Raw genomic sequence first — 23,124 nt, 5'->3', positions numbered from 1 at the left:
AGAGCTCATTTTTTTAATGTCATGTCCATTTGCTCACCCGCACTCGTTTCCTGGGCCACAAAAACAAGTTTCCACTTCCCAGTGTTCATGTGGATGCATGGAAGTGCAGCTGACAGTCACACTAGAAAGCGTGCCAGGCCGGCAGGCCCTGCCCGATCCCATGGGGGAAGCAGGCCCACAGCCCTACGTGACTAGCTAGTTCGGAATGGGGTCAGGCGCTTTCCCCAACACCAGGACCAAAGCAGAAACTAGTTGGAAAAATAACCCGTCGTTCATAAGGGCTGGGGTTGAACTGAAGTAATTTGGCTTCCGCAGGATTTCATGAGGCTGATGAAAGAACAGGCCTGTCGAGCAACCATCTGACAGAAAAGCTCTGAGTTCTTGCATTTTTTCCTTTCTATGGATCTTTTGTTGTTGTTCAAATCTGGTCACAGTCAGCTGACACGTCTGTTCAGCCATTGTTTTGGTGAGGACGGTTATGACTAGTCTCTGAATCAGGCCTTGTGGGCCAGGGCTAACCCAGCAGCTCTGGCCATCACCCCACCGAACCTCTGCTCTTTAGCCGAGGTGTCATTCATTTAAGCTACACTTTGATTTACAGTGGACCACCAGACTGGAACTGATTCAAGACCTGCCACTACCTGTGTCAGCCCAATGAGCTCCCTTCCCATAGTGTAGCACGCTCCCTTCCTAGGCAGCACGAGGCCCGTGTAGCAAAGGCCGTGAAGAATCGGCCTCCAGCCCCCTCTGCCTTGGGAGGGCACTGCTCTGGGGCAACTGCACCATCGAAGGCAGCCAGAGCCCCTTAGAGTGAGCTTCAGGTCTGGGCAGCTGCAGGACCCTTATCTACTATTTGGGCAGCAGCCATTATATCCTAGTCCACCATGAAGCAGCCTCTGGTCCTCACATCCACACCGGGGTCCCCCCCTCAGCCCCTTCTAAACCTCCTAGGGCATATAGGTCACCTCAGACAATGGCCGGCATTACTTATCACTTCTCCCTTGTGGGAAGGACTTGGCAGCCCCTCTCCTGGCAATCAGCCTTTTCTTTGTTCTCTGTACCTGGATGTCTGCGTGGTTTTCTGGCAAAGTCTAACATACTCTGAGAGTCTGGTTTCTGGCTTAAACGTAGCTAGGAACTCCATGCCTAGCTCTGAGCGCATCCATGTCCCTGTGGGGGCCCAGCGACCCTCCAGGGGCTCAGTGTCTCTTCTGGAAATGCTGGCTCGAAGGGGACAGCCAGCTGAACCCCAGGACAAGCTCCACCCCAGCGTTCCGGCAGTGTCTCAAGAAAGGTCCCCTGAAGCCCGGTGCCGGTGGCTCACACCTGTCATCCTAACTACTCAGGAGGCTGAGATCCGAGGATTGAGGCTCAACCAGCCTGGGCAGCGAAGTCCGTGAGACTCTTATCTCCAGTAAACCACCAGAAAACCAGAAGTGGCGCTGTGGCTCAAGCAGTAGAGCGCTCACCTTGAGCTGAAGAGCGCAGGGACAGTGCCCAGGCCCAGAGTTCAGGCCCCACGACCGACCAAAAAAAAAAGGAAATGTCCCCTGAGTACCCAGCCACCAGCTCAGGGTTCTGGTAGCATACGCTAGTGCTCAGGCCCTCCAACACGCAGAATTCACTGTAGACCAATTCCCCCCAGACACAAGTCTCTCCACCTCTCCCTCCCCCATCCTCTAGACATAGGGAGGCAGGAGACTTGGTGCCTCACAGGAGGTCGGGAGGGGAGGCCTTAGATCAGAACAGCTGGAAGAAGCTTTTGCAAGACTGGTTTCCACAAGCCCCACTCCTCCTGAAACCCAGACCATGCCCCATGCCACTGGGGCTGACGGCCACGTGGATGGGCACCCTGCCACGGGGGGGGGGGGGGGGGCGGGCCTGCTGGGCAAAAAGAAAGAAAAAGCAAAAGCTCTCACATCTCGGGAGGAACACAGAGGCACAACGCCTGAGCTCTTTCATAGACGAGAGTATTTCGCAAAACGAACTCCAGGAAATACAAACAGGCTTCTTCTTCCATGTTGTTGTTGTTGTTTGGTATTGATTCTTCGTTCCTCTGGCTTTGGGAGGGGAGGGACAAAGGGTGAGCTCACGACGCAGAGGTCCTCACTGGGCACTACGTTGAAAATGAACTATACACCTTGTGGGTGGGGATGGGTGGAAAAACTCGGAGAGACTGAAGCAGTGACACTGTCCAAAAAGAAATGTCCTCTCTACTTGATTTATGTAACTGGAACCCTTCTGAATCCCACCTTTATAGTAACAATAAAAAGTTGGTATAAAAGCTTTTACAATGTGAAACCAATATAAATATTGAAGTGTACCATATTGTTTATTCATATACCTTATTTATACTCATAGCATTTCAGACTAGAATTTGGTTTTTTTTTTGATCCTGTGCTTGAAGAACTCGGTCTGGGCTCTGTCCCTGAATCTCTCTGTGCTTAAGGCTAGTGCTCTACCACTTGAGCCACTTCTGACTTTGAGTAATTTATTGGAATGAGAGTCTCACAGACTCTCCTGCCCAGCTGGCTTTGAACCATGATCCTCACATCTCAGCCTCCTGAGTAACTAGGATTACAGGTGTGAGCCACTAGCTCCCCAGCTTAGAATCAATCAATCTATCAATCGATCGATTGATTAATCTGTGTATCTGTGGGCACACACCTGTGCTCATGTGCATGCATGTACACACACACACACACACACACGCGCGCGCCAGTCCTGGGGCTTGAACCTATTAATCTTATGGAGAAATAAGCATTCAGTCCACTGCCCCTGAATTCACTGTACTAGGTTTGAATATAATCATGTCTGCATTCTAACCTGTAAAACTCCCAATGTCTTCTGTGCAGGCTCAGCTTCGAGAATGATGGGTCTGTTCTGGCCTTGGATTTTGCTGTCAAGATCAAGAACCTCAAGAACCCCCATTGATTACCCAACATGACTCTGGGATTTGAGGTCTATAATGTCAGTGCAAAGTTGGTTTTTGAGAATCTCTTCTTTTGGTTCTCTGGGCAGGAAAAGATCCCTAATTCTGGGAGGGAGGGAGAGAGTGGAGAAAGAAGGGGGGAGAGAAAGGAGGAAGAGGAGGGGGGAGGGGAGACAGACTGAGAGAATGAGTATCTGTAGGATCCCAACAGGAACAATAGCAACACCCTCCCAAACTGGACCAGTACTGAGCTCTGAGATGTCACAGGGAAGGGACGGCAGGGTGGAGAGACAGTGGGATGGCACGCCATGTTCTTTGGTGTGGTTTTCAGGTGCCTTAAGAGGGTAAAATAGACTGAATTTATGAGCCTTTCAAGCTGTGTGATCTCAAAGAGGCACAAACTGAGGGTGTCCTGTCCTTTGGGTTATAGAAGAGAGGGTAGAGCAGCTTAAGCTTCAGAAACAATCAAGAAATTCTGGCTGGGTGCCAGTGGCTCACACCTGTAATCCTAGCTACTCAGGAGGCTGAGATCTGAGGATCAAGATTCAAAGCCAGCCCAGGTAGGAAAGTTTGTGAGACTCTTATCTCCAATAAACCACCAGAAAACCAGAAGTGGTGCTGTGGCTCAAGTGGTAGAGCACTCACCTTGAGCTGAAGAGCTGAGGGACAGTGCCCAGGCCCAGAGTTCAAGCCCCATAAACGATCCAAAAAAATTTCTGAGAAAGCCCTCAGGAGGTTGGAGATGATTTTGAAAATGTAGCGGGAGAGGCCTTCCTACTACAGCTTAACAGCCGTGTGTGTGTGAAGGTCCTGGGGCTACTCAGGGCCTGGGCACCTTCCCTGAGCCTTTATGCTCAAGATTAGCACAATATTACTAGAGCCATAAGCTCCACTTCTGGTTTTTCAGTGGCTAATTGGAGGTCAGAGTCTCATGGACTTTCTTGTCCTGGCTGGCTTTGAACTGTGATCCTCAGATCTCAGCCTCCTGAGTAGCTAGGATTATAGGCACAAGAAGTGGTCACCTGGCTTAATCCTTCCTATTTTTTGTTCCTCCTGTTCAATCCGTACCAATTCTGACAGTTTTACTTGAGTCCATTTCCCCCTGCTCTCCTCTTTGGCTTTCCTTCCATTCCTTCCATTCAGCTGCCCCTCTTCATGGCTGAAAGCTCTTCATTCCACCATCAGTTTACCTCCTCTAGGCTGAGCTGTAGATTGGATTACAGGCATGAGCCACTGGCATCTGGCCTGCTAACAGGAAAGGGACTAAAAGGACTGTCCTCCGGTGGAGCATTTCAGGTGGAGCATTGTAGAAAATGCAGTGCATGAAGAACAACCTATCTCTGTGTCAAAACTCCAATGACATACTCTTTAGTAATGGATGATTAACATGGTGCCCATGTCATTAGATATATAGCTCATTTGCTTCCTTATGTAGGTTCTTTTACTGGTAGATTAAGATTTCTTTTTTGCCAGTTCTGGGGCTTGAACTCAGAGCCTGGGCTCTCTGTGCTCAAGGCTAGCACTCTACCACTTGAGCCACAGTGCCACTTCCAGCATTTTCTGTGTATGTAGTGCTGAAGAATCAAACCCATGGCTTCATGAATGCTAGGCAAACACTCTACCATTAAGTCATTCCCAGCCCTGGATTAAGATTTGTGTATCATTTTTTTGGGTGGTGGTGGTGGTGGTAATGCTTTGCTCAATTTACCTGCGAAGAGAGACCTCAGGAAATGAGGAAAATGGTTAACGCCACTGAAGTGAGTAATTTTAAACTTAGGTTTGCGCTGTGTTCATTTGGGAATACTTCCTGGAGAAATCTTACTTTCAACCTACAGTGTTTTACCCAAATCTGTCTCATCTTTTCTGAGGTTTTTTTTTTTTTTTTTTTTTTGGTTGGTCATGAGGCTTAAACTCTGGGCCTGGGCGCTGTCCCTCAGCTCTTCAGCTCAGGGGTAGTGCTCTACCACTTGAGCCACAGCGCCACTTCCGGCTTTTTTTTCATTTTGCTTATATGGTGCTAAGGAATCGAACCCAGGGCCTCAGGCTTGCAAGGCAAGCGCTCTACCACTGAGCAACCTTCCCAGCCCTCTTTTCTGAGTTTACAAATGATCAACACACACAGGTCAGTGTGAAGTAGCTGTATTATCTCCACTATTGACCAACTCATAAGACCAAGTGTGTATTTGTAACATCACACAGTACTGGAATAAGAGTGAAAGGTCATTAACTAATACTCTGTTTGAAAACCCTCATGAGAAGAGAAAATCTGTAAGTAATTTGTGCAGTGGCCAGGGCCTGGGCTGACAGGGTTAGGACATCGCAAAATGACACCCATCACTGTGGGTGGAGGATTCTTTGTAAGCCATGCTTCTCCTGTGCCTCACTTTGTAACATGGAAGGAAAAAACTGGGAGGAGACAACGGATCACATGTAAGACAAGAAACCACAGAGTGATGTACCATTCATAGTGTGAAGTAATCCTAGCTTGTAAATGAAGAATTGGACAAAGCACAGGTCTTCCAAAACATATGAAGTCTGACCACTGAAAAACTATTTCTGGACAGCAAAATGTTATCAGGGCTGTATTGCTGAAACACAATGATTCCAATTATCTTTATGGGATGTAATCTATATAGCAATATACTTTTTTTTTTTTTTTTTTTTGGTCCGGTCGTGAGGCCTGAACTCGGGGCCTGGGCGCTGTCCCTCAGCTCTTCAGCTCAAGGCTAGCGCTCTACCACTTGAGCCACAGCGCCACTTCCGGCTTTTTTCTTTTTTGCTTATGTGGTGCTGAGGAATTGAACCTAGGGCCTCAGGCATGCAAGGCAACTGCTCTACCACTGAGCCACCTTCCCAGCCCATATATAGCAATATACTTAATATACAGAAAGTATCGTAAATGACGCAGCTGATATATCTGGGATTCAAGAGAGTCTCAGGCTCCAAACTGCATGATTTTCAGAGATCACATTTTTTTTTTTTTTTTTTTGGGGTCCGGTCGTGGGGCCTGAACTCTGGGCCTGGGCGCTGTCCCTCAGCTCTTCAGTTCAAGGCGAGCACTCTACCACTTGAGCCACAGCACCACTTCTGGTTTTCTGGTGGTTTATTGGAGATAAGAGTCTCACAGCCTTTCCTGCCCGGGCTGGCTTTGAGCCGCGATCCTCAGATCTCAGCCTCCTGAGTAGCTAGGATGACAGGCGTGAGCCACCGGCGCCTGGCTCCCAGTGTGCATTCCTGCATGAGACTTAAAGTATTGAGAAAAAGGCTTTCCCACACTGCTCACACACGTAGGGTTCCATGCCCGTGAGTTCTTTCATGGTTTTTTTTAGGAGATCAAAAGAAAGGCTTTCCCACACTGCTGACACCCACAGGGTCTTTTGCCAGTGTGAATTCTTCAATGTGTGTGAGGGTAGAACAAATGCAGGCTTTCCCACACTCTTCATACTCAAAGGGCTTCTCTCCAGTGTGAGTTCTCTTGTGTTTTTGAAGGCCACTTCGGTAAGCGAATACTCTGCCACACGGCTCACATGCATAGGGTTTCTTTCCCATGTGAGTTCTTACGTGGGTTTGAAGTTGATTGGAAGGAGTGAAGGCCTCCCTGCACTCCTTGCACTGGTAGGTTTTTCTCCAGTGTGAACCCTCTCATGTTGAGAGAACTGGGACAGGTCAAGGCTTCCCACACTGGGCACCGCGTAGGGATTTCCTCCCGAGTGCATCTTCTCAGGCACCGGAGGTAACTTAAGGAGCTGAAGCAGTTCCCACAGTGCTTACACATGAAGGGTGCCTCCCTGCGTGAGCTCCTCTGTGTGCTTTCAGGCCTTCCCACATTGCCTATATGCATAGGGCTTCTCTCCTGTGTGAAACCTTTCATGCAATCTAAGGTAACAGGAAAAAGTGAAGGCTTTCCCACACTGCACATCCACAGGGCTTAACTCCAGTGTGAATCTGTGGGTGTGTGTTCAGGGCACCTACACAATAGAAGGCTCTGCCACACTGCACACATCCGTAGGGCTTCAGGCCTCGGTGAGTTCTGTTGTGGATTTGTGGATTTTGAGCGAGGAGGAGGAAGTGAAGGTTTTCCCGCGTTGCTTACATTCATAGGGCGGCGCTGCCCAGTGTGACACACATGCCTTTGCAGGTCACTGGGACGAATGAAGGCTGTCGCACACAGCTTACATCCACAGGGTTTCTCTACACTGTGAGTTATTGTGTGTGCGTTTAGGGCACTTACACAATAGAAGGCTTTTCCATATTGTGCACATCCAGAGGGCTTCTCTCCAGTGTGAAGCCTTCCGTGTTTTTTGAGAGAACTCAAGTAAGCCTCTCTCCATTGTGAGAACTTACATGCCTTTTACGGTTACTGAGATAAATTAATGGTCTTGCACACTGCTTACAACGTAGGGTTTTTCTGCACTGTGAGTTCTTTCACGTCTTTTAAGACTGCTAAGAAATATGAAGGGTTTCTCACACTGCCTGCATTCATAGTTACTCCAGTGTCATCATTTCCACATGTCTGAACAGAAGGAAAACACGTGCAGGCTTTCCTACCACAGCCACACTCGCAGAGCGAGTACATTTCTGATGTTTGCTGGTGGGTCTCCATGCACTTTTAAATCAGCAAAAAGTGAAAAGAGCATTACTATAGTTTCATCTGTTATGCTGCTTAAGAACATAGGAGCCAGGCACTGGTGGCTTACACCTGTAATCCTTGCTACTCAGGAGGCTGAGATCTAAGGATCACGTTTCAAAGCCAGCCTGGCAGGAAAGCCTATGAGGCTCTTCCCTCCAATCAACCACCAGAAAACCAGAAGTGGTACTGTGGCTCAAAGTAGTAGTACACTTGCCTTGAGCATAAAAGCTCAGGGACAGCACCCAGCCTGAGATCAAGCCCCATGACCGACAAAAACAAAACAAAACAAAACAAAAAAACACTAAAAACAAAACCCAAAAGAACATATGAACAAGAACAGACTAAAGTTTCTAGAGCAAGGCTTGAAAACAGCTATCATCAAACATCTCAAAGGCTCAAGAACAAGACTTCCAGGTAAGCATGTGATCATCGCTGCCAGTTATGGCATTGGGAGCATTCTCGGGAGAAGCGGGACCACAGGCAGGATGGACAATGTGATATCTGACACCACAGAAAGAGATACGGTGTAATGGTCCTAGTCCATACTCATTTTTCTTTTCTACTTCACATACAATTTATACCAGAAGCTGTCTGAAGTATGAGTGTGGAGCACATTGTGGGCACAGTGAGCCACGGTTGTGCCTTCAGGGCTCCACCTATTCCCAGTATTGGTACATTTCAGAGTTGAAATTTTCTAAATCTAGAAGTTTGGCCTTTCTACAGATTTACAGAAGATTTTTGTAGATGAAAATCAATCTGGAGCAGAATGTGTTTTGCCATTTAATGTAGGAGGTATCCTGGTTTATCTTGTTAGTGCAAATTACCTTGATATTTCTGATATTCTCCCCTTCCTGCTTTCCTCCTAAAATAGAGACAGAGACAAATCATTGATTTATTCAACATCATGCTCATGACTGGCATTTTCTTTTTTCTTTTTTTGTCGGTTGTGGGGCTTGAACTCTGGGCCTGGGTGCTGTCCCTCAGCTCAAGGTGAGCGCTCTGCCACTTGAGCCACAGTGCCACTTCCGGTTTTCTGGTGGTTTATTGGAGATAGGAGTCTCATGGTCTCTCCTGCCCGGGCTGGCTTTGAACCACAATCCTCAGATCTCAGCCTCCTGAGTAGCTAGGATTACAGGCGTGAGCCACCAGTGCCCCGCTTGACTGGCATTTTCTACCAACAACTTATTTGCTGTACGAATGATGCAGAAGTACCGACAATTAGGAAACAGGAGTTCACGGAGTAAGGGAATAACACCTTGTTACCTAGAGAGGCTGGGCTCTCCACCCCCTACCCACCATCATCCCCACGGGAGGTTTCCTGCCTTTTCCCAGAGGACAGACCAAATGAGCACGCTGTCCTCCACAGCACACTTTCCCTGCAGCCCAACTCACTGCATTACGTGGGCCTCCACTCCACCTCCATGGAAATCTGACTTGGAACTATTCTCTTTCCAGATCCCACAGGAGTCTCTCAATATGGCTCCTCTTGGGTACACACCAAGATAGAGGGACTCAACAGACATCCTCTCTATACCAGTCTGCCACACTGCCCCTGTCATCAGAAAATGGAGTCAAGCTGGGTACCAGTGGTTCACACCTATGATCCTAGCTACTCAAGTAGCTGAGATCTGAGGAATGTGTTTCCAAGTCACCCGGGGAAGGAAAGTCTGTGAGACTCTGATCTCCAGTTCACCACCAGAAAACTGAAAGTGGGGCAGTGGTTCAAAGTGGTAGACCATGAGCCTTGAGCAAAAAGTGCTGAGGGCCTAGGTACTCTCCTGGAACTTTCCTTGCTCAAGGCTAGCCTTCTACCACTTGAGGCACAGCTCCATTTCTGGGGTTTTTTGGTACTTTAGTGGAGTTGAGGAGTATTACAGACTCTCACACCTGGGCTGGCTTCAAACTGTGACTCTCACATCACAGCCTCCTGAGCAACTGGGATTCCAGGCCTGAGTGCCAGAGCCTGGCTCCCTTCTTAGCTTTATGGGGTTTCATATCAAAAGGTTCCATAGGAACCTGAGATCTCAGGAGATCATAGCGACTTGATGAGGTCACTCATCTAGGGGACTTCTCTGGGAGGACCCATGAGGCTGTGCGCCCGTTCAGGGTGGCACGTAGGACACTGGCGTGGGTGGGACAGGGGCTCCTCCTGCCGGGGCATGCGCGGTGCCCCCTCCCCATCCTGCGGGCTCCCTTGGTTTGCTTGGCAGCTCCCACTCCGCTCCCGTCCCCGGCCTGGCCCGTGTTTCATAGCCCACCGGCACTTTCCATCCGTCCCGACGGACTCCTCGTGCGCGGTCTCCGGCACTGGAAGCAGCCACTGGGTTTCTCTCACGGAAGACCCTTATCCGTCGGGGCCGGGCGCTGCGCTCAGCTCCTCAGCTCAGGGCGGGCGCTCTCCCACGGAGCCACCTTCCCAGCCCCCCGCCCCACCCGGGAGTCCCGCCGCGGTACCTGCACGGGGCTGAGGCCGGCCCGCGGAAGGCGAACCCGCTCCCGGCGCTCCGGCCGAGCACGGACAGACGGACGGCACCCGGGCCCGAGCGCCCTGGACTCCAGAGCCGACAGCGCCGCTCCCCCGCCCGGCCGGGGCCGCCCCGTCCCGCGGCCGCGCTCCTCACAGCACCGCGCGCTTCCAACACGCTCGCGGCCCTGGCGGAGAGCCGCCGGCCACTGCCCGCCTCTGATTGGGCCGTTTGCACAGGTCCCGCCCCCTCGCCTGATTGGATGAGAATCCCCTGATGGGTGAGTGACAGGCGCGCGCCCCTACCAGGACGACTGCAGGGACCAGGTTCCCGCTGCGGCCGCGGGGACCGCCGCGGGCACAGCCGCCTCCCGGCCTCCACGCGGGGCCGGCGCTCCCGGCCTCCCCGGGCCGGTTTCAGTCCTAGGGTCGGGAGTCTCTCCAGGGGGACTGAAGTGCCCAGATAGGGACCCCCAAACACCACCGGAGACGTAATGGATGCAAAAGCAAGTGAGGCCGGCCCGCGCAGCCGCAGCGACCTGTTCGGTCAGCGCTTCTGTGACTCGCCGAGCGCAAGCGTGGAAGCTTCCTTGGCCTACGCGTGGCTGGCGGGCGCTGGCCTGTAGACAGCTGTTTGTTGGTGCAATCTGGCTGGCCTTGCTTTGCGTGTGAAGTGCAAGGGGTCCTCCTTCTACTTGTTTTAGGTTCTTCCCAGCGATCCCCGTTTCTGACTCGTCCTGCGGGGGTCAGGGAGCTCCAGGCTGTCCTGAGACTCAAGATGAGAGTCACTGGGTCCGGCTCCTCAGAATCCGCTCCCTGCCCCGTGGCGGTGACCCCCGACCTCAGGGCCAGAGGTCTGCCCGGGAGAGAAGGCTTCCCGCCCGCGCGGCCCGGGGTGTCATCCTGCGGCCCAGGGAGAGGCGTGGCGGCCCGGGGTGTCATCCTGCAGCCCAGGAAGAGGCGTGGCGGCCCGGGGTGTCATCCTGCAGCCCAGGAAGAGGCGTGGCGGCCCGGGGTGTCATCCTGCAGCCCAGGAAGAGGCGTGGCGGCCCTGCCCGGGGTGTCATCCTGCGGCCCAGGGAGAGGCGTGGCGGCCCGGGGTGTCATCCTGCGGCCCAGGAAGAGGCGTGGCGGCCCTGCCCGGGGTGTCATCCTGCAGCCCAGGGAGAGGCGTGGCGGCCCTGCCCGGGGTGTCATCCTGCAGCCCAGGGAGAGGCGTGGCGGCCCGGCCCGGGGTGTCATCCTGCAGCCTAGGGAGAGGCGTGGCGGCCCGGGGCCGGGGTGTCATCCTGCGGCCCGGGGAGAGGCGTGGCGGCCCGGGGTGTCATCCTGCAGCCCAGGGAGAGGCGTGGCGGCCCGGCCTGGGGTGTCATCCTGCGGCCCAGGGAGAGGCGTGGCGGCCCGGGGTGTCATCCTGCGGCCCGGGGTGTCATCCTGCAGCCCAGGGAGAGGCGTGGCGGCCCTGCCTGGGGTGTCATCCTGCGGCCCGGGGTGTCATCCTGCAGCCCAGGGAGAGGCGTGGCGGCCCGGCCCGGGGTGTCATCCTGCAGCCCAGGGAGAGGCGTGGCGGCCCGGCCCGGGGTGTCATCCTGCGGCTGGGGTGCATCCCGCTGCCGCGTCTGCTCTGTGCGCCCTAGGGGGCACCTATCGCATTGCGAGGGTGAACTCAAAAGGGTAAACGCAGACACATCCCACCGCTGAGGAGGGAGACATGGACACGTTGCCAGGCTAGGTTGAGCGTGCGCGTGGGCGCGGGTGCGTGCGCGTGGGCGCGTGCGTGCGCGCGGGCGCGTGCTTGGACTCAGGGCCCAGGCACTGTCCCTGAGGTTTTGGCTCAGCACTGGTGCTCTAACACTGGAGCCACAGCTCTTGTTTATGTCTTTAATTTGGTGGTTCAGTGGAGATGAGTCTCCCTGACTTACTGCTGCGTGGCCTGACATCAAACCCAGATCCTCAGGTCTCAGCAGGAAGGATTAGAGCTGGCGGTGCAGGCACCCCGCTGACAGCTGTGTGTGTTGCAGGTCACCAGCCAATTCTACAATTCTGAAAGCCTATTATAAAGAGATGAGGCGAGGAGGTGGCGCTGTGGCTCAAGTGGTAGAGCGCTGGCCTTGAAGAGCTGAGGGGCTGCCTGGGCCCAGAGTTCAAGCCCAGGACCGACCAAAAAAAAAAAAAAAAGATTTGGTGAAAAAATATTTCAAAATGCAAACAGGTAAGTAGGAATACACCGGTACCTACAAACATACTACAATCAGCACATTTATTCAAAAGACAGAACTTTTTAAGAGAAACATGTTAATGAGATAAGTTAGGGAACTCAGCACTACAGAGGCTCAGACAGGAATCTGGTAGGTTTAAGGTTCCATTGAAAGTTCAGAAAAAGTAACTTGAGGAAGACAGAAAAAAATGGGACAGGTGCATTGAAGGGGGAATTAGTCACAACTTAAATGAGAGGCACAGCTATCTAGAATACAATGCAAATTTACAGGAACTTGGCTTACAAACTAGAGAAAAGAAGTTCAAGCATATCTGCATGTATAAACATGCGTCTGGAAAAACAGAACACATTTGTCTTAGACCTTTCATAAATTTTAGGAAGCCTGTGTTTTCAACCTTACGAAGGTTTATTTCTCCCAGAGTGGGATCTGTCCCTGAGTCCTTGCAGAGAATTTCTGTGTGGCCTCAACAAGATGATGTAGCACTTAGGGGCAAAGATGCAGCCCAGGAGGCCCACCCTGGAGGCCAGGATGGGGGAGAACTCCAGGGCCACCACGGCCTTCCCCTTGGCACTGTGGTGGACAGGCAGGAAGCTGAGCCACACGCTGCAGAACAGCAGCATGCTGAAGCTGAGGAACTTGGCCTCGTTGAAGGTGTCAGGCAAGTTCCGGGCCAGGAAAGCCACGGTGAAGCTGGCCAGGGCCAGGCCGCCCAGGTATCCCAGTATGAAGTAGAAGGCGGGGAGGGAGCCCTTGTTGCACAGGATGATGACGTGGCCGTGTTCAGAGTGTGCGTCTGTGTCCACGAAGGGAGGAGACGTCCCCAGCCAGAGGCCACACAGGGTCACCTGGACCAGGGTGCAGATGGGGATGAGGAGGTTGGGAGCCCGGGACACCAGCCACTGCCGGGAGCTTCTGCCCGGAGCCGTGAGCGCGAAGGCCAGAACCACAGTGAGGGTCTTGGCCAGGACCGTGGACACAGCCACGGTGAAGACCACTGCGAATGTGCTGTGCTGCAGGAGGCAGGAGGCTGTGTGGGGACGGCCCAGGAAGAGCAAGGAGCAGAGGAAGCAGCAGGTGAGGGAGACGAGCAGGAGGTAGCTGAGGGCCCGGTTATTGGCCCTGACAATGGGGGTGTCTTGGTGCTTGACAAACACCCCCAGCACAGCAGCTGTGAGTGCAGAGCCGCAGAGAGCGCTGCAGGCCAGAGCCGCGCCCAAGGGCTCTTCATAAGCCAGGAAGCTCTCAGCTTTGAGCAGGCAGCGGATGTTGGGGTTGGCGTACTGATGCTCTGCACACCTCACACACTGCGCCAGGTCTGGTAAGAATAAGGTACTATGAGTCCTTATTCAATACTTCCTTTTTTGTTGTTGTTCATGGGGTTTGAACTTGGGACCTGAGCACTGTAGAAAAGCTCAGAGACAGTGCTCAAGGCTAACTATCACTTTGAACCACAGCACCACTTCGTGTTCTGGTGGTTCATTAGCGAGAAGAGTCTCATGGCCTTTCTTGCCTGGGTTAGCATTGAACCGCAATCTTCAGAACTCTGCCTCCTGAGTAACTAGGATGACAGGGAAGAGCCTCCAGCATCACGGCAGTTACTGCCCTTTTTTTTTTTTTTTTTTTTTTTTTTGTCAGTTGTGGGCCTGAACTCTGGGCCTGGGCGCTGTTCCTCAGCTCTTCAGCTCAAGGCGAGCGCTCCACCACTTGAGCCACAGCACCACTCCCAGCTTTTTCTGCTTATGTGGTGCTGAGGAATTGAACCTCATGCATGTAAGGCAAGCGCTCTACCACTGAGCCACTAGAAGCAAACCTATCGTGCTGCTTTTTGTTGTCATTAAATAGTGTCTGTCCTCCTCCCCCTAAATATACAAGGCAAGGACATGGGTGATGGATGGAAGGATGCACGCATGTATCTATTGATCTGGTGTTACTGGAGCTTGGACTCAGGGCGTCAAGCTTGCTCTATGTTCTTGCTCATGGGTGGCCTTTACCGCTAGAGCCACAACAAGATGGAGTCCCAGATTTTTCTGTTTGGTCTGGCTTTGACCCATAACCCCTCCCATCCTTCCACTTCCTGAGAGGATCCAGCAAATGGCCCCTAGCTCCCTGGACATTTAAAAGCACACTCCGAGGCACCAATGTCCTCTTTTAGCAGATATCGATACCACAGGCCAAGGCTGTCTTTTCCTTCCTGGAAATGAGGTCTTCCTCTGACGCACACCCTTCCACAGTGTTCGCTCACCACAGACACATGGAAGCAACAGACCAGACAACCGTGACTGAAGCACCCACACCTGTGAGCAAATAAACCTTCAGACTTCCTAAATTCACTCTTTCCTCTCGGTAAATTGATTTGCCTTCGGGAGTGATAGCTAAGGAACTCAGGTGTCAATTATATGGTACAATACGCCACCTGTACAGATGTAGAAACACATCCTGTGACTTTAAGTATCACTATTCCACAACGCTGAAATATCTGAGATTCATGTAATCAACAATTCTGCCCCCCAAAAAAACAGATGTGGAAACATTCATAAATAAACATCCAGCCATGAATCAACTAATGGCAAAATTCTTTCGCTTGGATATTGTTACCTGTACACTGCTGAACAATGAGCAAAACAGCGTCAAATCCAGGAGAAGCTGGCTGAGTGCCAGCGCCATGACAGAGCAGCCACCTGTGCAAATGCCGGGGGCCGCTCCAGCACATCACACACGGACAGCGGAGACCGCGCGCGCCATACGGAGGAAACCTTCCCACTTTCACCTTTACTTCAAGACCTTCTGGAAAATCCTGAACATTCACAATGTCATACTCGGCCTCGAGCTTCCTTTCGTCATCCATAATGACATGGTCTCCAGCGGGAGTCTCAAAGTGGAGGTTCTTCAGAAAGGGCTGCAGCGGAAAGAGACGCAGCTGGCGGTGAAGGCTGACCTAGAACGAATCAGATGACCCGGGGAGGGGCCTTGTCCAAGTGCAACACAAGCAGCCAGGGCAACGGAATGAATGAAAACCTCAACAGAAACAGCGTGTCCTCCTGTTTCTAAGTCTTGGTGACTCAGGAGAGGATTGAAGACCTACATTCGGGAGGAAGCACACCCCCTAACTATTCAGAAAGACCACAGGTGTCAGGCCGGCCTAGCTAAAGCTAGCTGTCACCATTAATTTTGGGAATGTTCCCTGAGTTTTAAATGAAGTTGGAAATGTGTGCTCCAGGGACACTGGATATTACAAAGTTACTTATCACTTGGTGCTGGTGGCTTGTGCCTATAATCCTAGCTGACATCTGAAGATCATGGTTCAAGGCCAGCCAGGCCAGGAAAGTCTATGAGCCTCTATGTCCAGTGAACTACCAGAAAACTGGAAGTAGAGCCGTGGCTCAAGTGATAGAGCCCTAGCCTTGAGTAAAGGAGCTCAGAGACAGCACCTGTGAGTTGCAGCCCCACAACCAACCAACCTTCTGCCTCTCCCTGCCCCCCCAAAAAAAGAGAAGCTAGTTATCCTGTGTTCTTAGTTACTAAATTCATGGGAAAATATGAACTGACAACTGTGGAATAATGAGGAATAGTGAGGAATAATGGGGGTGATTTGTAACAGAAAACACCAATGGGGATGTGAAACAGGTTTCCTCTAGGAAAGCGACCCCCTTAGAAAGTTACCTGAGAAGGGGAGAACACCATTCTTTTCCCATTTCCCACCGGTGGCAGGACTGTTTGGCGAAGGAGCATGTGTGGAGGGCCTGGCTCACAGCGCACACGGTGTGGTAGACATTGAACCTCTCTTCAGACATGGCCATGCAAAAAAGGTGCGCGGGCCAGCAGGCCAGGGAGGCCTGGCGAGGACAGCTCTCCCCGCCACACCGGCAGACTCAGACGGGAGCAGCTGAAATTCAGAAGCCACAACTGAGCAAGGGAAACGTCCTCTGGATATTTGGAAGGAGTGACTGACTGCATAAAACCAGAGATTTCTTCATGGTGGTGTAAAAAAGTCAGAAGGGCATGGAATGTGTCAAACAGGAAATACCTCCTCTTCATGGCTACACTGCACTGCGAGTTTGTGACTAAGACTTTCATAAAAAAGTCCATCAAATACTTCATGAAGTCAGCTAGGAATTCAGTGTCACCATAAATGACAATCACGTTTGTGGATGATTTCATAATCTCTGCTCGTGTTACCCAGACTTTTGTTATATTTGACAGAAATTTCACCGGGATCAAAGCCTCAAAGGCCACACAGATTCCATGTCTGCCCATCTCTTCTCTCAGTTTTGGAAGAATCAAAAACCCATTCTCCTCTTGTGAGACCAACAGCCCTACCCAGGCCCAGCCAAAGTGGAGCATCAGGGAGACCATGCCCAGAATGAGAGAGGAATCCTTCGGGGCCACTTGGTAGAGAGAAGGAAACTGGCCACGGACATTCAGGACAGGGTCAAAGGGCCCAAAGGTGAGCTAAAAGGACAGGGAACGTGCGAGGAGGAGGGTCAGCCTGGACCACGATCACATCTGGGAGGGGTAGGAAGGGGGGTCAGCCTGGACCACGATCACATCTGGGAGGGGTAGGAAGGAAGGTTTGTGCATCCCGTTTTAGATCACCTCTTAATTCCTGACAGGTTTCTGGGAAATTATTCATCAGGCTAAGAACCTGTGCCGCATCCTCTTCCTCTCCTCTTTTCAAACCCAGGGACTGTGGACGCCCCACTGGTCTGGAGTGCAACCCTGATGCAGCATCTAAATGCAGTATCTTCACTTCACGCTCTTCCCACCCCTGCACACCAGCGAGTTCACGTCTCTCCCTCCCGGAGCCCTCACCTGTGGAAATCTGTAGGGTGCCAGCAGAGTGCCTATCTTGGCAGAGGTGAGGGCTGATGGCCCCATCAGCACAGCTGCCAACTTGCTCGCTCCCCTACAGGTGTAACTGGGGAGCCCGTGCTTCCCCGAGAACCAGAGGAAGGGACTTTCCAATATCAACAATGCAGTGTGATCCATCTGGTAGATCTCAAATCCCAGAGTTGATCTCCTCAACAGCAAAAGCCAAGGCCACCACATACTAGTAGTTCTTGAAATTAAAACTGGTAGAGGACGTGGGAATAGAGAAGAGAAGGAATTACAGACGACTCCCTGCAGATCCCGTGACAGGACTGTGATGGAGCTACTCCACACAGTCACTGATGCTGAAACATTAACCACTCTGCACACCGTGATCCCATTTTAAATGTCAGTCCCTACGATAATGGGAGGTCATGGGAAGGATTTCCCTGCATGAGACTCCTCTCCTCATGACAGCCCAGAGAGACAGCGTGCTGCTTCTCTTCTCCGCCTTATGTGGACACACAAGAATGACAGCCGACCATGAAGCTGAGAGGCCGAGCTTCAGGTGCTTGGACCTGGGTTCTGGTCCCACATGTGTGAAATGCAAATCTTTGTTTCTTTTATCTACTTTCCAGGATAGATCATGTAACAGAACACAAGAGAATATTTAAAATATGTTTGGGGCTGGGAAGGTGGCTCCGTGGTAGAGCGCTTGCCTACCTTGCATGAGGCCCTGGCTTCGATTCCTCAGCACCACATAAGCAAAAAGAAAAAAGCTGGAAGTGGTGCAGTGGCTCAAGTGGTAGAGCGCTAGCCTTGAGCTGAAGACTGAGGGAAGCGCCCAGGCCCAGAGTTCAGGCCCCACGACCGGACCCCCGCCGAAAAATTAATAAAATATTTTTTAAAAAATTGAAATCTTGGAAGTGGCGCTGTAGCTCAAGTGGTAGAGTGCTTGCCTTGAGCTGAAGAGCTGAGGGGCAGCGCCCAGGCCCAGAGTTCAAGCCTCACGACCGACAAAAAAAAAAAAAAAAAAAAAAAAAAAAATTGAAATCTTATTAGCTATATCTTCAGACTACACTGTAAAAAAGCTCAAATCACTAAATATGAAAAGCTTTAAAGTCTGGGAATGTGGCTCCGTGGTAGATTGCTTGTATGAAGCCCTGGGTTTGATTTCTCAGCAGCACATAAATAGCAAAAGCCGGAAGTAGCGCTCTGGCTCAAGTGGTAGAGTGAAAGTAGCTCTGGGACAGCGCCCAGGCCCTGAGTTAAAGCCCCAGGACACACAAAAAAATTTTTGAAAGCAACAGAAATGTATGAAACTTAAATACATTAGTTTTGTACAACCAACAGAGCAAAGCAAAAATTGAGAAGAACAATTATTTTGAGACAAAAATGGAGTCAACCAATAGTGAAAGACCTGGGATACACAAAAGGAAAACCAAGAAGATTTAGAATGGTCAATGCTGAAATGAAAGGAGTAGAAAGATGTCCAAATAACCTTTTGCAGCAGCTCAAGAAACTAGAAAAGCAAAAGCAAACTATGCCCAAAATAGAAATAAGACATAAATGTTGGGGGTGTAATAAAAACAGAACAAAAACTGGGAAGAGGGAGGAGAAGATGAGCATTATGAGAGGGTGGGGCAAATTGATTAGGATACATTGTACACATGCCCGCAAACATCGCAATTACATATTTCTAAAATAGGCTAATGATAAAATAACGAGTCAGATACCAGTGGCTCACATCTGTAATCCTAGCTACTCAGAAGGGTGGGATCTGAGGATCAGAGTTCAAAGCCAGCCTAGGCAGGAAAGCCCATGACACTCTTATGTCCAACTAACCACCAAAAAGATGGAAATGGAGCTGTGACTCAAGTAGTAATAGAATGCTAGTTGTGAGCAAATGCTCAAGGACAGTGCCCAGGCCCCAAGTTCAAATTCTAATACAAGCAGCACACATACACACACTACCAAAGGCAAACAAAACAAAGAAGTGATTCTTCAGAAGCTACACAAAAGAACCCATGGATAGTCTAAGACAAGGGGGGAATTCTTCAGGAAAAATAACTGAATGTCTAATAAATTTGATAACAGAAGAAACAGACAAACTTCTAGGGTTTTACAGCTTACCCAAACTCGATCGGAGAGAACAGAATAGCAGTAAGTCTCCCATCCAAAGCCCCAAACAAGGAGCTTCACTGCTGGATTCCAGAAAATGATTTCAAAATCAATGAAGATCACTTCTCCTTCAGTTACTCCAACACACACACACACAGCAGTGGAAAGAATTCTTCAGAGGCCGGGAGCTGGTGGCTCATGCCTGTAATCCTAGCTACTCAGGAGTCTGAGATCTGAGGATCACAGTTCAAAGCCAGCCTGGGCAGGAAAGACTGTGAGACTCCTATCTCCAATAACCACCAGAAAACCGGAAGTGGCGCCGCGGCTCAAGCTTTAGAGCGCTAGCCTTGAGCTGAAGAGCTGAGGGACAGCGCCCAGGCCCAGAGTTCAAGCCCCACGACTGACCAAAAAAAAAAAAAAGAAAGAATTCTTGAGAGTATCGTATGAAGCCAGAATGACTCTGATATCAAAACCAGATAGGGACACAAAAACAGAGAAAACCACATCCAATATCTACGATCAAGATACTTGCAAATACCCTCAACAAAGCACACGCGATCACTGCGGCGCTCCAAGGACAGGGTGCAGGTGGCAGCTACTCCACAAGTGCAAACCAGAAGATGCGACACACTGTGTCAGAAGAAGGGACAGCACGCGCACGCGCACGCGCACACACACAGAGGGAGACAGAATATAATGTGTGTATTCATACAGACATGGATGTACAGCTGTGCCAATCCATAACATACCCTTTGTGGCCCTGGCCACTAGTGTGAGCAGTGTATTTTGACAATATAGAACAAGAACTGTGTGAATTTTCTATAGCAACATATTGTCTGTCCTGTATGTTTATGTGTTTGCTTCTGACTTTCTAGGGAATTGAAACATTCTGATGTTGGAATCTAGTGTCATTTGTGTATCAGTCAGCGTGGCTGTGACAAGTGTTTTCCTGTCAGGCACAGACAGTGTTTGCTGTCCCTCGGCCTGCAGAGCCTGTTACCTGTTACCTCATCTTTCATCTAAGAAGGGAAAAGGCTCTCCCTCCAGAACCCAGGGTGTCTGAGGCTGGACACACTCAGCCATCTTTGGCTCTGTCTCTGATAAAGCCTGCTAGGTAAACTAACTTCACTCTCCACACAACCACTGAGGCTATTTAATTACCACGCTGAACCAAATCTGCTGTGATACCTTCATTACTTCTGCCATCTTTCTGTGTCCACAGCTGTTCGGCTTCACCTCTGAGGAGCTGTGTGATCACTCTGCCCTGCCTTGAACAAGAGCACTGTTAGGTCAGATTACACACAACTAACTTCCCACCTCCTGGCCTGTCCCCAGATCCTTGTATAGATTCAGGTTTCCGAACTGTCTTTGCATTTCACCCCACTCTCTCTCTTATTTCAGTTGTCCATTTTTGGTGACAATGCCGTTATGGAATCACATTTTTTTGGTGGGGAGCCCTCGGTCATGGGGCTTGAACTCTGGGCCTGGGCACTGTCCCTGAGCTCTTCAGCTCTTCAGCTCTGCCACAGCACCACTTCTGGTTTTCTGGTGATAAGAGTCTCACAGCCGGGCGCTGGTGGCTCACGCCTGTAATCCTAGCTACTCAGGAGGCTGAGATCTGAGGATCGCGGTTCAAAGCCAGCCAGGGCAGGAGAGACCGTGAGACTCCTATCTCCAATAAACCACCAGAAAACTGGAAGTGGCGCTGTAGCTCAAGTGGTAGAGCGCTCGCCTTGAACTGAAGAGCTGAGGGACAGCGCCCAGGCCCAGAGTTCAAGCCCCACGACCGACAAAAAAAAAAAAAAAAAAAAGAGTCTCACAGACTTTCCTGCTTGGGCTGGCTTTGAACTGCGGTCCTCAGATCTCAGTCTCCTGAGTGGCTAGGATGACAGGTGCGAGCCACCGGTGCCCAGCAACACTGCCTATTTTATCAAATAAGATAAACAGATATTTACTCTAGTATATAAAACAGAATTCACCCTGGGTGCAGGTGGCTCACAACTATAATCCTAGTAACTCAGAAGCTGAGCCCTGAGGACTGTGCCTCTAAGCCGGCTTGGGCAGGAAAGTCCAGGAGACTCTTATCTCTAATAAACTACTCAGAAAAAGCCTGAAGAGGCGTTGTGGCTCAAGCGGTAGAGCATTAGCCTAGAGTCTGAGAAGCTCGGGGACAGCTCCTAGGTCAAGCCCAGGACCAGCAAAGAAAAAAGAAAAACCCAACATGGTAACATGGTATTCAGAGCAGACGTTCCTCACAATCACCCTAAAACATTATCGATCAGAATGCTGTGAACAAATAAATGGATGCAATCAGCAAGCACAAGAATAATTGTGTCTACAGAAACACATTCACAAACAACATTCAGGTTCAGTTTGGAAACTTAAAGAAAAACAAGGCAACATGAGAAGATGGAAGAAGTCAATAAGCAAACAATGATGTAGGAGGAAGGCGTCTTGGAAACCAGGGAAGACGCGAATTCCTGCCACGCCAGTGCTTGAAAAGCTGAAAGAAACGGGTGCTTCAGTGAGCTTTCTTCTTCTTCGAGAAACAAAAATGAACTGCTCCCGTGTCTGAGCTTCCGCCTCATCCAGCTAATGAATGCCCTGCTGCAGGGCTCACGACCATCGGTGTGTCCACACTCGAAGTGGAAGTCCACGGAGGTGAAGGATAATGTTCTCACGGGATAGGTACCTAATTCCTGGCCTGTTTGGCAATTTCAGGATTTGTGGAACATTTCACACATGAACTGGTCAGAGGTTCATCTGAAACCACGGCTCAGTGCTAAAAATAATCCTCTGCAGGTGAGGCCAGCAACGCCGGTAGGGTTAGGAATTATATGTGTGAAAGGAAAACTGCCAGACACTTGGCCTGTGGAGAAGGAAAGTTTGCTAACGGTGCCATCTCTGAACTAGACCAACGGCTCGGGTTCTGCTTCTAAAGAACATCACTAGATCTTCTACCATCAGAATCCAGGCAGGGAGTGGCAGAATGGGTGAGTTAAATGAGAGCTTTCAGCGCTGAAAACCTGAAGCTAAACAGAAGTAAAAGAGAACTGTCTCTTCGCCTTTGAAGGGGCAATGAATCTGCAGCTGGGAAACACACGGTGCATCAAGGCTGTTTCTGGTGAGGCCGCGGGGGTCTGGAGCAGCAGGGGGAGCTGAGTACAGAGGCTTCCCCGCAATCCCCACTCCCACCAGCGGGCTTTGGGATTCACCCCAAACCAGGGAGCTTGGAGCTCAGAGGTCATTCAGGGCTTAGGGATTTCTGGGTTGTGCAGCCAGAGTAAGTGGTTTACGTAAAGACTGCCACAGCAAGCTCACACAGAGAGGGAGAGGCCGTGATCCCAGCAAGCTGAGGACAACGCCACCTTAGCAAGACCACAGGGCGGAACACTTCCAGCCAGTGGACTTACGTCAGATACTAAACCTCAATACAAACAGGCAAGATCAAACAAACAAATGAACCAAGGCCTGAAAAGGTAACAAATGTACAGTAACAGATACCTTCTGAACACCAAAGCAGAAAGACAAAATAAAGAACCAGAGAACATGATTATAAGGATGTCAATGAACTGTGAGAACCCACGTATAAAAATAAGCTTAGGGCTGGGAAGGTGGCTCAGTAGTAGAATGCTTGCCTTACATGCATGAAGCCCTGGGTTCTATTCCTCAGCACCACATAAGCAGAAAAAGCCGGAAGTGGTGCTGTGACTCAAGACTAGAATGCTAGTCTTGAGCTGAAGAGCTGAGGGACAGCACCCAGGCCCAGAGTTCAGACCCCACAACCAGCAAAAAAAAAAAAAAAAAAAAAAAAAAAGCCCAAACAGCTGAATGATTTAAGGAAAAATACAGAAGACAATAGAAGCCAGAGCCTGTCATCCTAGCTACTCAGGAGGCTAAGATCTAAGGACTGAGGCTCAAAGCCAGCCTATACAGGAAAGTATGTAAGACT

The 23,124-nt window shown here is 50.6% G+C and overlaps 1 protein-coding gene across 1 annotated transcript; it reads right to left on the bottom strand.

The window, feature by feature from the left end:
* Positions 1-12,343: 12,343 nt before the first annotated feature.
* LOC138817588 (vomeronasal type-2 receptor 116-like) lies at positions 12,344-13,832 on the bottom strand. Its single transcript, XM_070008049.1, has 2 exons — positions 13,814-13,832; positions 12,344-13,560 (listed from the first exon to the last, which is right to left on the bottom strand). Exons 1-2 carry the CDS (start codon positions 13,830-13,832, stop codon positions 12,641-12,643), a joined length of 939 nt encoding a protein of 312 aa, XP_069864150.1. The 3' UTR covers positions 12,344-12,640.
* Positions 13,833-23,124: the final 9,292 nt, after the last annotated feature.

This window comes from Dipodomys merriami, unplaced genomic scaffold (genome assembly GCF_024711535.1).
Source record: "Dipodomys merriami isolate MVZ:Mamm:240054 unplaced genomic scaffold, mDipMer1.0.p SCAF_70, whole genome shotgun sequence".
Taxonomy (NCBI): Eukaryota; Metazoa; Chordata; class Mammalia; order Rodentia; family Heteromyidae; genus Dipodomys; species Dipodomys merriami.
Note: the sequence above shows the minus strand (reverse complement) of the source record. Positions and strands in the feature narration are given on the sequence as shown.